Raw genomic sequence first — 12,213 nt, 5'->3', positions numbered from 1 at the left:
AGTTATCATGCACCTTGATCACACTAATTTTACAATGACATAAGCTGATTTTGTTACTACTGTATCAAAAAGTACTTGCTATGCTCTTTATAAATCAGCTTCTTCGTGCAACATAATAAGAAACATTTTGAAAAGTTATTTTTTGAAAACATGGTCCATGCAAAACAACGCGATATTAAAGTTTTTCCTTCTTTCTGAATCGAACTGTGCAGGGGGACATCATGGTGGACAGACAGTACCTTTCCATAAACATTCATCTACCGCCCTCTTGTGGCTGAGCAGCGGAGTGACACGGGTATAAATCTGCTGTTTGTGTAAGCGCTCAGAAGCCCCGCCCATAACCCCACATGCTATTGGTCAGCGCTTTCCAGAGAAGCACATGATTGGACAGAACATGCGTTACGTCACACTCCCGGAACATAATGTACACATGACAAAATTGTGTAAGTGTCCCCCGGCCTTTACCTCAAAAGACAGAGCAGTAAGTATGCAATGTTATCCACAAAATGTTAATTTAAATTACACCTGAGACTTTGGTTAGAATATTAGGGACAAGAAAAAAGATGTAAAGTGAGATTTTAATTGAAACTCTCTGCAGTAATGCCGACGTCTCCTGTTAAAACGCGGATCCCCCTCACGAGCTTTGGTCATCTCATCACAGAGGTTAAGGTAAAACCTGGATTTGATTTTTACATGACTAGTCTGCAGAGGGGGGTACAATAGAAATGTTCAGGTAGATTCATAGACTTTGGATGCATGTGTTTTGATATAGACAATTAATGTAATTTGCTGATATTATATTTTTGATTTATCATGTTTACCCCATAGACTGTATAAATGTTTATCCATGTTTATCCATGCATTTTGTTTTCTTGCCTTCTTTTCAGTAGAAAATAATCCCTTTCTTTATGACAATACAATCTCTTTGCTTTATTACTCTGATGATGTTACACGTTGCATGTGTCCCTATCTGGAAATCTTTCTTGGCTTCATTTAGATAAGATGAGATAACATATTTCCTATATTGACCTCCAGCAGTACACGACACAGTCAAAAGAGAAAGGGAGTAGATGTAAGCAGGATCCCCATCACCACAGCCAACCCTACAAAATATAACATTGCTGCTATAATACCGGTTTATTTGCATTAAAAAGATATATATGCTTAAAACTATCCTGGTTAGCTGATTCAAATCTAAGCTACATATCAATATATATTTTTTCTTTTACAATTTCTCAAAATGTAACTTCACAATATTGACCTTCAGACTGTCCACCTCTGTAAACAGATTATACAAAATAATACCCCCTTGTTGTTAATCAACAAGTTACTTGGCTTCAAATAATCTAACTTCATGAAGTAAAATACAACTCAACTTTGACTCCACTAACAACCTTCAAGCTAAAACTTGTGTTGGCGCCTCTTGGTCAGGTCATGTTTGTAAATGAGAACTGGTTCTCAAACATTTTTACCTGGTAAAATAAAGGTCTAATAAAACTCTAAAAACCTACAGTTTACTTTCAAGCAGGTTCAGCCACACTTGATGCTATGAAAATATGACAATGACAAGCGTTTTTATGCATAGACAGCTGTTTAAACCACACTAATATCCCATTGTATATGCGCTTTTAACTTATTAATCGCTCATCCACATTGATTGATCAAGGCTCACGGTCTGTTCCGCAGTCACTGTCCACTCAGCACCCCAGGAGCTGCCTGCTGCTGACAGACAGCTGCGGTCCAAACGTAAACAGAGACTCCCTTTTTTTTACAGAAAGGAATTCTGAATGTTTGTTTATTTATTTAGACAATTTTAGTTATCTTATTGCAGTTATAACAAAAGAAAAGAAAAGAGTAGTAGAAAACACATTGTATTTCAGGCCAATAAGGACCCCCCTCCCCACGTGGGCACTAGGTAGTCAGTCCCACGTTTCCCCCCACCACAACGCCCCTGGATATAAGAATAAAAGTGTTCCGGAATTAAGAAACAAGGACATTCAATGTTACAATGTTACAAATTCATTTAGCAGACGCTTTTATCCAAAGCGACGTACATACGAGAACAAGAACAACACAAGCAAAGATCTAGACAAGAGGAAACAAGATCAGTAAGAGTAACAAAGTGCTTCAAGTCAATTTGGGTGCAGGTACTGCCAAGCAGTGTAAAGGCAATACACAAAAGTAAGTAAGGAATTTTCTTTTTTTCAAAATAAGGAACATCTACAATGAAGCAACCAACCAATTTAAGACCTTCCATTATCATCATCAACAATTAACATCACAACAATAATGACCAAAGTACCAAGTGCTGGGTCACTCAAGAGCTGAACACAGATTCCCAGAGTAGAGCAGGACAGTGCGAGTCAATTGTAGCTTGAAGACATGATCTGCCACTGGGGACAACAGTGGAGAACAGTTCAGACTCCGATAGCTAACAAAGACATGTTTGACATCTACTTTTGCTACTAGCTGTGTAAACATGAGTTTGAAGTACCCTACCTGACAGAATACGCAACACAGCTTCTGGTTCAGGCTCTTGTAATGTCACGCATTGACTAAAGCAACTCTCTACTGACAGGCCTCCCTGCATGCACAGTTAAACCTCTGCAAATGATCCAGAACGCAGTAGCACGTCTGGTCTTCAACCAGCCTAAGACAACTCATGTCACTCCCCTGCTCATTTCGCTTCCAGTTGCAGCTCGCATCAGATACAAAACTCTAATCATGACTTACAAAGCAGTAACCAAAACCACTCCAGTTTACCTGAAACCTACTGCCCTTCTCGCCTGCTACGCTCAGCCTCTGAAAAGCGCCTAGTGCTTCCAGCACATAAGGACTCAAAATCACTAGCTCGACTCTTCTCTTCTGTTGCCCCTAAATGGTGGAATGAATTGGCCAACTCCATTCAATCTGCAGAGTAGCTAAAGACCCAGCTATTTAGAAAGCACTATGCTCTTAGCTAGACTGTTCTCCACTGTTGTCCCCAGTGGCAGACCATGTCGTCCAGCTACAGTTGACTCGCACTGTCCTGCTCTACTCTGGGAATCTGTATTCAACTCTGGAGTGACCCAGCACTTAGTACTTTGGTCATTATTGTGGTGATGTTAATTGTTGATGAAGATAATGGAAGGTCTTAAATGGTTTGGTTGCTTCATTGTAGATGTTCCTTATTTTATTATTTAAAAAAAAAAAAAAAAATCCTTTCTTACTTTTGTGAATTGCCTTTACACTGCTTGGCAGTACCTGCACCCAAATCGACTTGAAGCACTTTGTTACTCGTACTAATCTTGTTTCCTCTTGTCTAGATCTTTGCTTGTGTTGTTCTTGTTCTTGTATGTACGTCGCTTTGGATAAAAGCGTCTGCTAAATGACATTGTAACATTGTAAGGACAACAAAGAGAATATCTAAAAAGAAAAATATAACATTATATGGATAACAGACAGATGTGTTAAGCAGGTAAATTCAGTCATAATTCGTAATGTGTGTTCAACTAAAAAATATAAGAAGAGTCATAGATAATAAACATCAGTTATTGAATGCAATATATGTGGATTAAATTCCTTAGTGAGACCAGCTGGTACCAAACTCCAAATAGAAGGAGTTCTATGTATTTTTCATTATCTATATTATGTACATTTTTAATAAACCGTCCTTTTTTGGTCTTTGTCTGCTAAAGAAAAATATCTCACTCTTTTGCTGCGTAATTCCCCACAGTTTTCATTTGCTATCAGTCGAGCAGTACTGAAGTTTTATGAATGTGATTTGGACGACCTTAACAAAAGTGCTCAAATATTAGAGAGACTTTAGCACTGACCTGAAGCACTGACCACTAATTCATTGGATTTGTCTTTAAGTAAATCTGTTCTACTAAAGCAGGGAGGAGGGAAAAGAGTGAGACAGAAACTAAAGCAATCAGACTCAAAGTTTTCTTGAAACACTTTGGTATTCTCTCTCTCCCTTTGATTTTTAAAACCTGCTGGATGGTGTTATACGAAAACATACTCAGTAACACCCACGATCTTCCCCTTCAGTGATCTCACGTACTGAAGTGTTACAACATAATGACAGATGTAAATGTTGAGATGTAAAGGCTTGTGACAGAGGTGTTGGATATGCTCATTTCAACACTTTATATGTCTGATTATCTTCATCTAAATGAAGACCGTCACTGTAAATGATCCCCGTTAACCAGCTCATCAGCTACTTATGTCCAATAAAGTGTTCAAAGGGTCGCTAAAATCTCACATTCATAGTCCTCATTCTTAGACTTAGACTGGCAGCTATTTTAATGAAGGGTTTGTCGATCAGAGTTGGGAATATATAACTGAATCGAGATGGAGTTACATAGATAAATATGAGCATTTAAGTGGCAGTGACACTGCACTGTGCAGGATGCTGTCTCTGATTTATTGTGTAACATGACTTCCCCCTCATTTTTTATTTCTTATTGATCTGTAACTGTTTGGTTGTCTGTGTAATGTTTGTATATGTTGTATTGTTTGGTGGTGTTTCTTTCTAATGCCATACTGCACATGGGGAAGTGCAAAACTCTGACACTATCTGGTGGAGATGTGATCCCCATGTTTCCTTTATGTTTTGCATAGGCCTCCTCTCTGATAATGTCAGATCTATTGGCCCGTTTTGTACCTATCTGTAAATCAGGAAGGTTCAGTAAAACTATTAAGGGAAAAATATCTCAAATTTTGAAAAAGAGGAGTGATCAGTGTATAATCATTGCAGAGCTGCTAGTCTAAGCCAACCAGCCCTGAGAATCTACTGTCATCTCAGGCACTGTTATAGCTTTTATGATTACTGGTGTGTGGTGCCATGTAGCCCGGGCCATGCTGTTTATTGTCTTCAATGTTGAACTCTAAGAATCTTGATAAGCTATGAATAAATGTGCTGTGTTTACTGTCACAGAAGGGGGAATAAATCCTACACCAGTGTCTTTGATATGCGTCTGCACTGGGGCTACACTCAGCCTAGGTACTTTCAGTATTAGTCTCGGCAGATGCCATATTTAATAAACCTCTCGGACCCTTAAATGTTTTATAAGAGAGGAAAATGTTTTCATGCATAATGTTGTGTAAATAGATGGAATCACCTGAAATTAGCATCAAATTACATCAGCGATGTGATTATTTGTAAGAGATAAGAGAGAGAGAGATAATCCTTTATTCGTCCCACAACGGGGAAATGTAAGTGTTACAGCAGCAAAGTAGACAGTGCAAAACAGTATAAATTAAACAAGAGCATATATAGCAATTATTAAAAAGTTATTAGCAATTAAAATTAAAGAAGTAAAATTAAGCCAATCTTACAGCGTAAATACAGAACTAAATAAGAAAATTTTGAAATATAAACCAGTGACGCAGTGAAAAATGTGCACAGACTTGTAGCATAGGTATAAAACAATGCACAGAACAGAACTGAGAAGATGAGTAGAAAAAATGTATTGCACATCTAAAAAGAGAGGGATGAGTAGTTATTGCAGATTAATAAATAGAGGGGGGAAATATTGCACTTGAGTCCGTTTTGGTGAGGTTATTGTAAATGATTATAAAGTCTGACCACTGCAGGAAGAAAAGACCTAGACCCAGCATAAATACAAAATAACTTCAGGCCTGTGTCCACTCTTCCTTTGTTTTGTCCTGGCAGCACCCACAACCTCAGTCTGAGAGCGCCTCTCACTAGTGCTTACTGTTGATTGGTCACAAAAGTTGCCCTTTGGATCTTCCGCCTCCCTTAGTAGTGACGGGTAAATCAGTTTTAATCTGCTCTGTATGCTTCACATTTGCTTTCAGGCAATGACATTTTACAAAGAAAATGTGAAAGTGAGTGATATGCACTGAAATTAGCAACTGCTCTACGCCATTAAATTGTACCCTTGACAAAAATTAGTTTGGTTACTTCAAGTCCTACCCCAAAATCTGAACTATTTTCAACTGATAGTGCAGTGACAAAAAACAGCTGCACGAGTAAGACATCATTGGCTCATGGACTCTGATCCAGTGTTGAGCTGCTTTTGGACTTTACTTTTGGACTAGTCAGTTAGCCAGAATTTAAATCTATATTTAAATTACTTGGAAACACCCCTGCCATAAGTGGAGACACAGGCCCTTAATGTGTAGTTCCTCTTTAAGAAGTGTCCTTGAGCAAAGCCGCTGCTCCAAATGCCACTTTCAACTAGTTTGCAAGAGTAAGATGTTGATTTACAGAGTGTTCTCGATTAGAAAAAAAATCAAAACAGTATCAACAAGAGCCCAGCTGCTGTTTCTAAATTATTTCAAAATCCATCTTTCAATCCCTCTTCACTCTTCAGTCAACTGTGGGCTTTCAAGTTGTAGTCCAATATGTGGAAGGCTTGAGGGGAAAAAAGAGCTTTCCCTCTGCTAAAACCCATTTCAGAATAAATCAGAATTACTGAGCAGAGCAGCCTCGTCAGCACTCTGCAGTTGCTTCTGGCACATTTCATACAAGTCTAATGTTTACAACGGAAAGGATTTCTCTTTCATGTGAATCTTTATATTCTGCATTTCTCTCTCATACTCTATAAACTGAGGCCCTAGATTAATACTCGATGTAATGTAATGTAAGCATCTGAATTAAAAGAGACTAGGCAAAAAGATTACAAGCATCCTCCTATATTTCTTGCATTACACTCTAACAATTTTTGATGGAATGCAGCAAACATTATGGGACATTTATGTGTCTATATTTGGTAAATGAATTAATTGCATCGTGTTACAGCTCCTTTGAGGAACTTTCCATTTGTGTTGATTTTGGCGCCCCCCTGTGGACAAAACGGTGCCCTTTTGCCCTCTAGTCCTGCATATTTGGAAGAGCTGCGGTCCTCAATAGTCGATTATATCACTCTGTCAGTCATTGTAGTAGAAAGTGAAACAATGGCTGTTTCTGCAGCACGCTGTAACCCACAATATCCAACACCTACTCTCCAGCAATGGTTTCAAGCATCAAAAATAACTATATAGAGGTTTTTTTAGTTTTGTTCCTGATGCTCTGGTTTGCTTTTGGAGGTCACACAGAGCCATACTCATTTTATTTATTGATCTGAGTTGGTTTCATACACACTTATATATCAGTAATTTGATCCTTCTCTTGTGTAAGTCAGAAGTTTAGAGCTAGGAGACGTTAGCTAAGTGTAGTGCAAAGACTGTACGATGAGTTTAAAAATAATCTAAGCCAGAACATAACCTCTCGTAAAAGCACATTTTTGTATTTCATTCCCCTTTAGTTTTGTTTTCATGTATCAAACGTGATGTAACATGTTTACAACTGCTCTTAGGATGTGGTTACGAGCAGGTTTGTTAACTTGGCAGAGTCAGATGTCTTGATTTGACCCATGTGTCTTTTTGTCATAAGTGTTGAGACATGAGAGTCATCTCAACCTTCTCACCCAACTCTGAGAAAGGAAGTGATTTGTTTATTCCCTTAATATCACATCAAACTGTTCCTTTTGAGATATACAGCCAAAGTCACAAGAGGGTTGGCTTAACTAGACATAGTGGAAACAGCTGAAAAATTGTCTCTTTCATAACCTCTTATGAAACCAAAGCTTGTCAGTGTTACACCCATAGACTGTATATAAAATGAACTGCGTCGCTCCGCTTTTTCCCATTGTACGGTTTTGACGGTAATTTGTGTGTGCCCACAGTAACAAGCTCCGCCCTACAGCGTACCGCCCCAAGGTCCTACAGCGTCTCTCTCTACGGCAGCTGTCAATCAAAGCAAACCAAGAAGTAAAGCCCCGTTTTTTAACTTCTGATAACTAATGAAAAATAAACTTTTCAGAAAAAACATGCCTTGAACACAAGACGGTCAAATAATGTGAGAAACATTCGTACGACGTGTATTTATTTTTTAAAGTTTGATCGCAGCCCCATTCAAATGAATGAGTGAGCTGGAGTTTTTGACCTATACTGCAGCCAGCCACTAGGGGGAGCAGTTTTTGTGGCAGCCTCACTTCGAGCCGAGCGAGATGACGTCCATTTTATATACAGTCTATGGTTACATCCCAGTTTATAAGTGAACTGAATTTTACACGTTCATTTGTATGCTTCATGGGGGCTGGTCACCAAATTTCAGAATTGAGCTAACTCTGATGCTAAGCAAGGCTAATGGTCTCCTAAAGGTAGCTTCATGCTCACTGTACACAAATTAGAATGGCATCAATCTTCTTATGTCACTCTCTGCAGGACAGTGGTTAATTTTCTTCTCAAAATGTTAAACTGATGGTAAAACACAAGGAGCTGAATTTAAATGATAGCCCAAAAAGCTTTTCCTCCAAACGCACCCATAATTTTTTGTGACAAGACTTGGCTAAATATTTAAATGATTTCTTCATCATGAAAACTACATTTTCCAATTAGGCTTTCATGTATTTTTGGCAGCCATGCTGAAGAATTTGGCAGCTGTGTTTATAATTATAGCATATTCAGAAAAAGAAAGAAATCTTCAAGAAGAGGATTACAGCTTTGAGCTTTCATCATAGCGTCCAACTCTCATAGCAGATACAGTGTGGAGACTGTGCAGAATACCTTGCTGCTGCAAGCCAGTCCAGATGATTAGCTGGGGTTCCTGTTGATAAATAATTTAGATTCATCTAATTCAACCTGGGTTTTTAATGTGACTTGCATGACCACAAAATGGTTTTGTCCCGATCCTGCTTCACAATGCATCCTCCTGTTTGAACATGCAGAAGTATTTCCACTTCTCTTTATGTTTGGCCTCAACTGTCACTGAGGCTTGCAAAGAAATTGATCCGTTTCTTGTCACATGGTCCTCAGATTGAGTTTGTGTTTCATAGTTACGTGGAATGCTACAATGAGACTTGAGGAAGATTGATGTTGCTGTCATCTAATGTTTCACTTTCATCATGACTGCACATAGCTCTCGTGCTAAGTGGCAGGGGCAGTGCCGGGTCAAATAGTGTCACTGTGTATCACAAATAATTACACCTCCTACTATCAAACAGACTACACAGTTGAAATGTTCCTCCATGACCAGAGTAGGGAACACAAATGGCATTAAATATCACAGTGCTCTGCTCCAAAATGTCATGTGTGTAAATGTACGGTATCTAATAAATGTGATCATTTCACTGCTTCAATTTCATCAGACAACTGGATCCAAACAGCAAATTTAATAACCCATGAGCAGTTCTGCTTGCTAGCTGATATCTCCTTTAGCTAGGAAGCAACACACTGGAAAAACTGCCCCTCCAAAAACAAGAAGAAAAACCTTGTTTCAAGGTACTTTTATCTTGAAATAATCAAAAAAATCTGCCAATAAAACAAGTGAAATTTGCTTGGTAAGATTTCTTAAAATAAGACAAACTGTGATCTTAAAATTAGAAGGGAGAACTTATTTTAAGCAATATTTTACCAGTATTTTAAAGCTTAGTGTCTCAGAATAAGCCAGGAATGCTTACAATTAGTATTTTTTCACTCAAAAAAAGATTTCTGCACGAATAAATTTCATGTCAACTTCATCATTTGAGACATATTCACCTTTATTTGAGTTGTATTATAGCGGCACTTCTCTAGGTTTAAGACCATCTTGTACTTGAAATAAGATTACAAAGTTTAATTTGAGCATTTTGAGATAATGTTTTCTCATAGTGAGCTGGATACACTAATATTCAGTCATGTTTTTTGTTAGGATAAGCCAGCTATGCTCAAAAGTAGGTGTTTCATTGTGAGCATGTAGTTTGAGGATGTATATTTATATCTGATTTAGAAGAAACAGTGCCTGAAAACTGTAACCCACCCTTAAAAAACAACTTTTCTTCCTTTCTTTCTTTCTTTCTTTCTTTCTTTCTTTCTTTCTTTCTTTCTTTCTTTTATCAATGGAGCTGATTTCTGATAGATTCTCCGATAAAATGCATTTACCTAAATCAAGTAAAGTGTTTGTCTTAAATCAAGATTATCCGTCTTCTACAAATAAGATCTCAGCTTGAAAAATGTATGAAATGTAAAATAAACCTTGTTTCTTCTAAATTACATCTCAAAACAAGATCATTTCAAGATTGTTTGAATTAACAAGATATTTAAGAAAAGTCCCACTATCTTGCTCAAATGTTACTTGTTAAGTAAATGTATCTTAAATCAAGTGGGATAAGACATTTTGACTAAAAGTTAGACAATTTCACTTGGTAAGATTTTGAGTTTTTGCAGTGCAGAAAGTTCATAAAACTGTTTGGTCGAGTCACATGATATGATAAAGGTTCAAATTCTAGCTAACAAGTTTGTGAGGAATTTGTTTCTTAGCTGATGCCATGTTAGCTAAGAAGTGTCTGAATGCTAACATTAACTGTAGCTAATAAGTTATCAAGTTTGTTGTTATGCTACAGAATATAGACAAACCTGACATAATACCGGAAGATAAGTCGCCTTTACTGCAGTGTCATCTCCCTACAATATCAACATGTTTGCAGATGATATGTGGAAGAACTTGTGGAGTTCCCCGCTGCCCTAACAGTTGTGACAAATTTTAAGTTATCTAACTTGCACAATTCATGAGCCTTTACTCCATGAAGAGTCCTGGGCCCGTATGCACATCCAGCCATTACACAAACGGGACCATCAGTCTTAACGTACCGTAATGGAACGGCCATTTGGCCGTAGCGTTAACTGCAAACACGAATGCAAATAATTGGCCAATTAACTAATTGCGGCATGAAAGTGAGGCTGGTGCAAAATGTCATATGTCCAGGGAACATCCTGGAAAACCCCCTTTCCAATAAATTCGAATTGCGCGTGCCTACTACGCATAAACAACAATAAACATGGTGAGCGGTACCCGTGTGACTGAGGGAAGATCAAGAAAAAGTAGTACAAACGGCCCGTTTTCATCACTAATGGCTGGACGTTCATTGAATTTCTGAATATGATCAGAATTCCCATGATTACCTGACTAACAAGCTCTACTACAGCATGTAATCTCTGACCCAGAGTGTGACCTCAGAAGAAAATGCTGCTGTGTGTATATAGAGAAGGAGCTGCCATATAAAGTCTCTGCCTGTGGGTTCAGTGTAGAGCTGCAACAGCTGATGGACATAAAGTTAATACAGAAAATGTAGAAGATTCATCATGTTTCTGTCATATAGTTTTTTAGGCTTGTGTTTCTTTATTAAAATTGTTTGGGTTTAAGGCTGTAAGGTTAGACAGAAGAAGCACTTTTAGGACCTCATGTTTGGCTCTTAATTGACCAGTTTCCCGGTATTTTACATTTTAAATTTTATCATATAGATTATGAAGCTCTAATTCACAAACAGATGCTGGTAAACTCACTCCCCCCCCCCCCCCCCGCCTTGAATTACAGACTTTTTTTTGTCACTTCTGGTTTTGTGGTTAACTGTTTTTTCTTTCGTTTTCACATGTGGTTTATTGTATCTGCTACTCCATGTACCTTTTATATGCACATTTTCATTTGCAATGCCGTATTTGTTTAAAAAAAACTCAGCTTCTTATTTTTTTCTTCTAAAAAACATATTTGCTTTTGCTTTAATATTGTGACATATTATGTAACATGCTCTGGCTGCAGCACTTCCCCTTACTGGTTGGTGTGTGTTGTGTTTTTGTGTTTCAGAAGCAGCTGTTTGGCATTGAGGCCCCGACTTCTGTGGAGCTGACTGGTTTCAGAAAATACTTTAATAGCTACACGCTGCAGGGCCGCCGAAATGTAAATTGTGAATTCATATACATGCATTGGGTGTTAACATTATCAAGGTTTATACATGCTAAGTCCTTCTCAGTCTAAAACATGTAGTTGTCCTCTCTTTCAGTATGTGCTGGTCACGTATGGAGTCTTTGCTGTGGCTGCAGCTGCCTACTTCATGCACAGACAAAACAAAATAGAGCATCAGACATCCAGCTCCACAGCCTGAATGTGGAAGGAAACCGACCCAACACTACCTGTACTCTGTTAATAAAGTCTATTTAAATGCACAGTGCTGTCTGATTATTATTCAGTGTCTCACTAGTTGCCATGACATCGGAGAGTTTGCCTGTGAGTATTTCTGTGTGTGCAGTATAACGGTTTCTCCTCAAGGTGTCAATTTGCAGCTGAAGAAACTGAAACTACACCACTATTTTACTTTTTTGTATTAAAGCTTCAGCATTAAATCCCCAAGTTGATGCATCAGATCATTTTTGTTTAGGAGGATTAAAAATTATTACAAAGAGTAAGAC

At 38.0% G+C, this 12,213-nt stretch overlaps 1 protein-coding gene across 1 annotated transcript; it reads left to right on the top strand.

Annotated features, from left to right (window-relative positions):
• Positions 1 to 355: 355 nt before the first annotated feature.
• LOC117816167 (ATP synthase membrane subunit DAPIT, mitochondrial-like) lies at positions 356 to 11,970 on the top strand. Its single transcript, XM_034688328.1, has 4 exons — positions 356 to 481; positions 599 to 669; positions 11,612 to 11,704; positions 11,808 to 11,970. Exons 2-4 carry the CDS (start codon positions 601 to 603, stop codon positions 11,907 to 11,909), a joined length of 264 nt encoding a protein of 87 aa, XP_034544219.1. The 5' UTR covers positions 356 to 481; positions 599 to 600; the 3' UTR covers positions 11,910 to 11,970.
• The last annotated feature ends 243 nt before the right edge of the window (positions 11,971 to 12,213 follow it).

The sequence above is a fragment of the Notolabrus celidotus genome, chromosome 7, assembly GCF_009762535.1.
Source record: "Notolabrus celidotus isolate fNotCel1 chromosome 7, fNotCel1.pri, whole genome shotgun sequence".
NCBI lineage: Eukaryota > Metazoa > Chordata > Actinopteri > Labriformes > Labridae > Notolabrus > Notolabrus celidotus.
Note: the sequence above shows the minus strand (reverse complement) of the source record. Positions and strands in the feature narration are given on the sequence as shown.

Bases quoted from the DNA above. Each gene is read 5' to 3' on its own strand.
- LOC117816167 (XM_034688328.1), top strand. From the start codon at position 601: ATGCCGACGTCTCCTGTTAAAACGCGGATCCCCCTCACGAGCTTTGGT. The intron at 670-11,611 runs GTAAAACCTGGA...TTTGTGTTTCAG, and splicing joins ATCTCATCACAGAGGTTAAG to AAGCAGCTGTTTGGCATTGA. The intron at 11,705-11,807 runs GTAAATTGTGAA...CCTCTCTTTCAG, and splicing joins CGCTGCAGGGCCGCCGAAAT to TATGTGCTGGTCACGTATGG.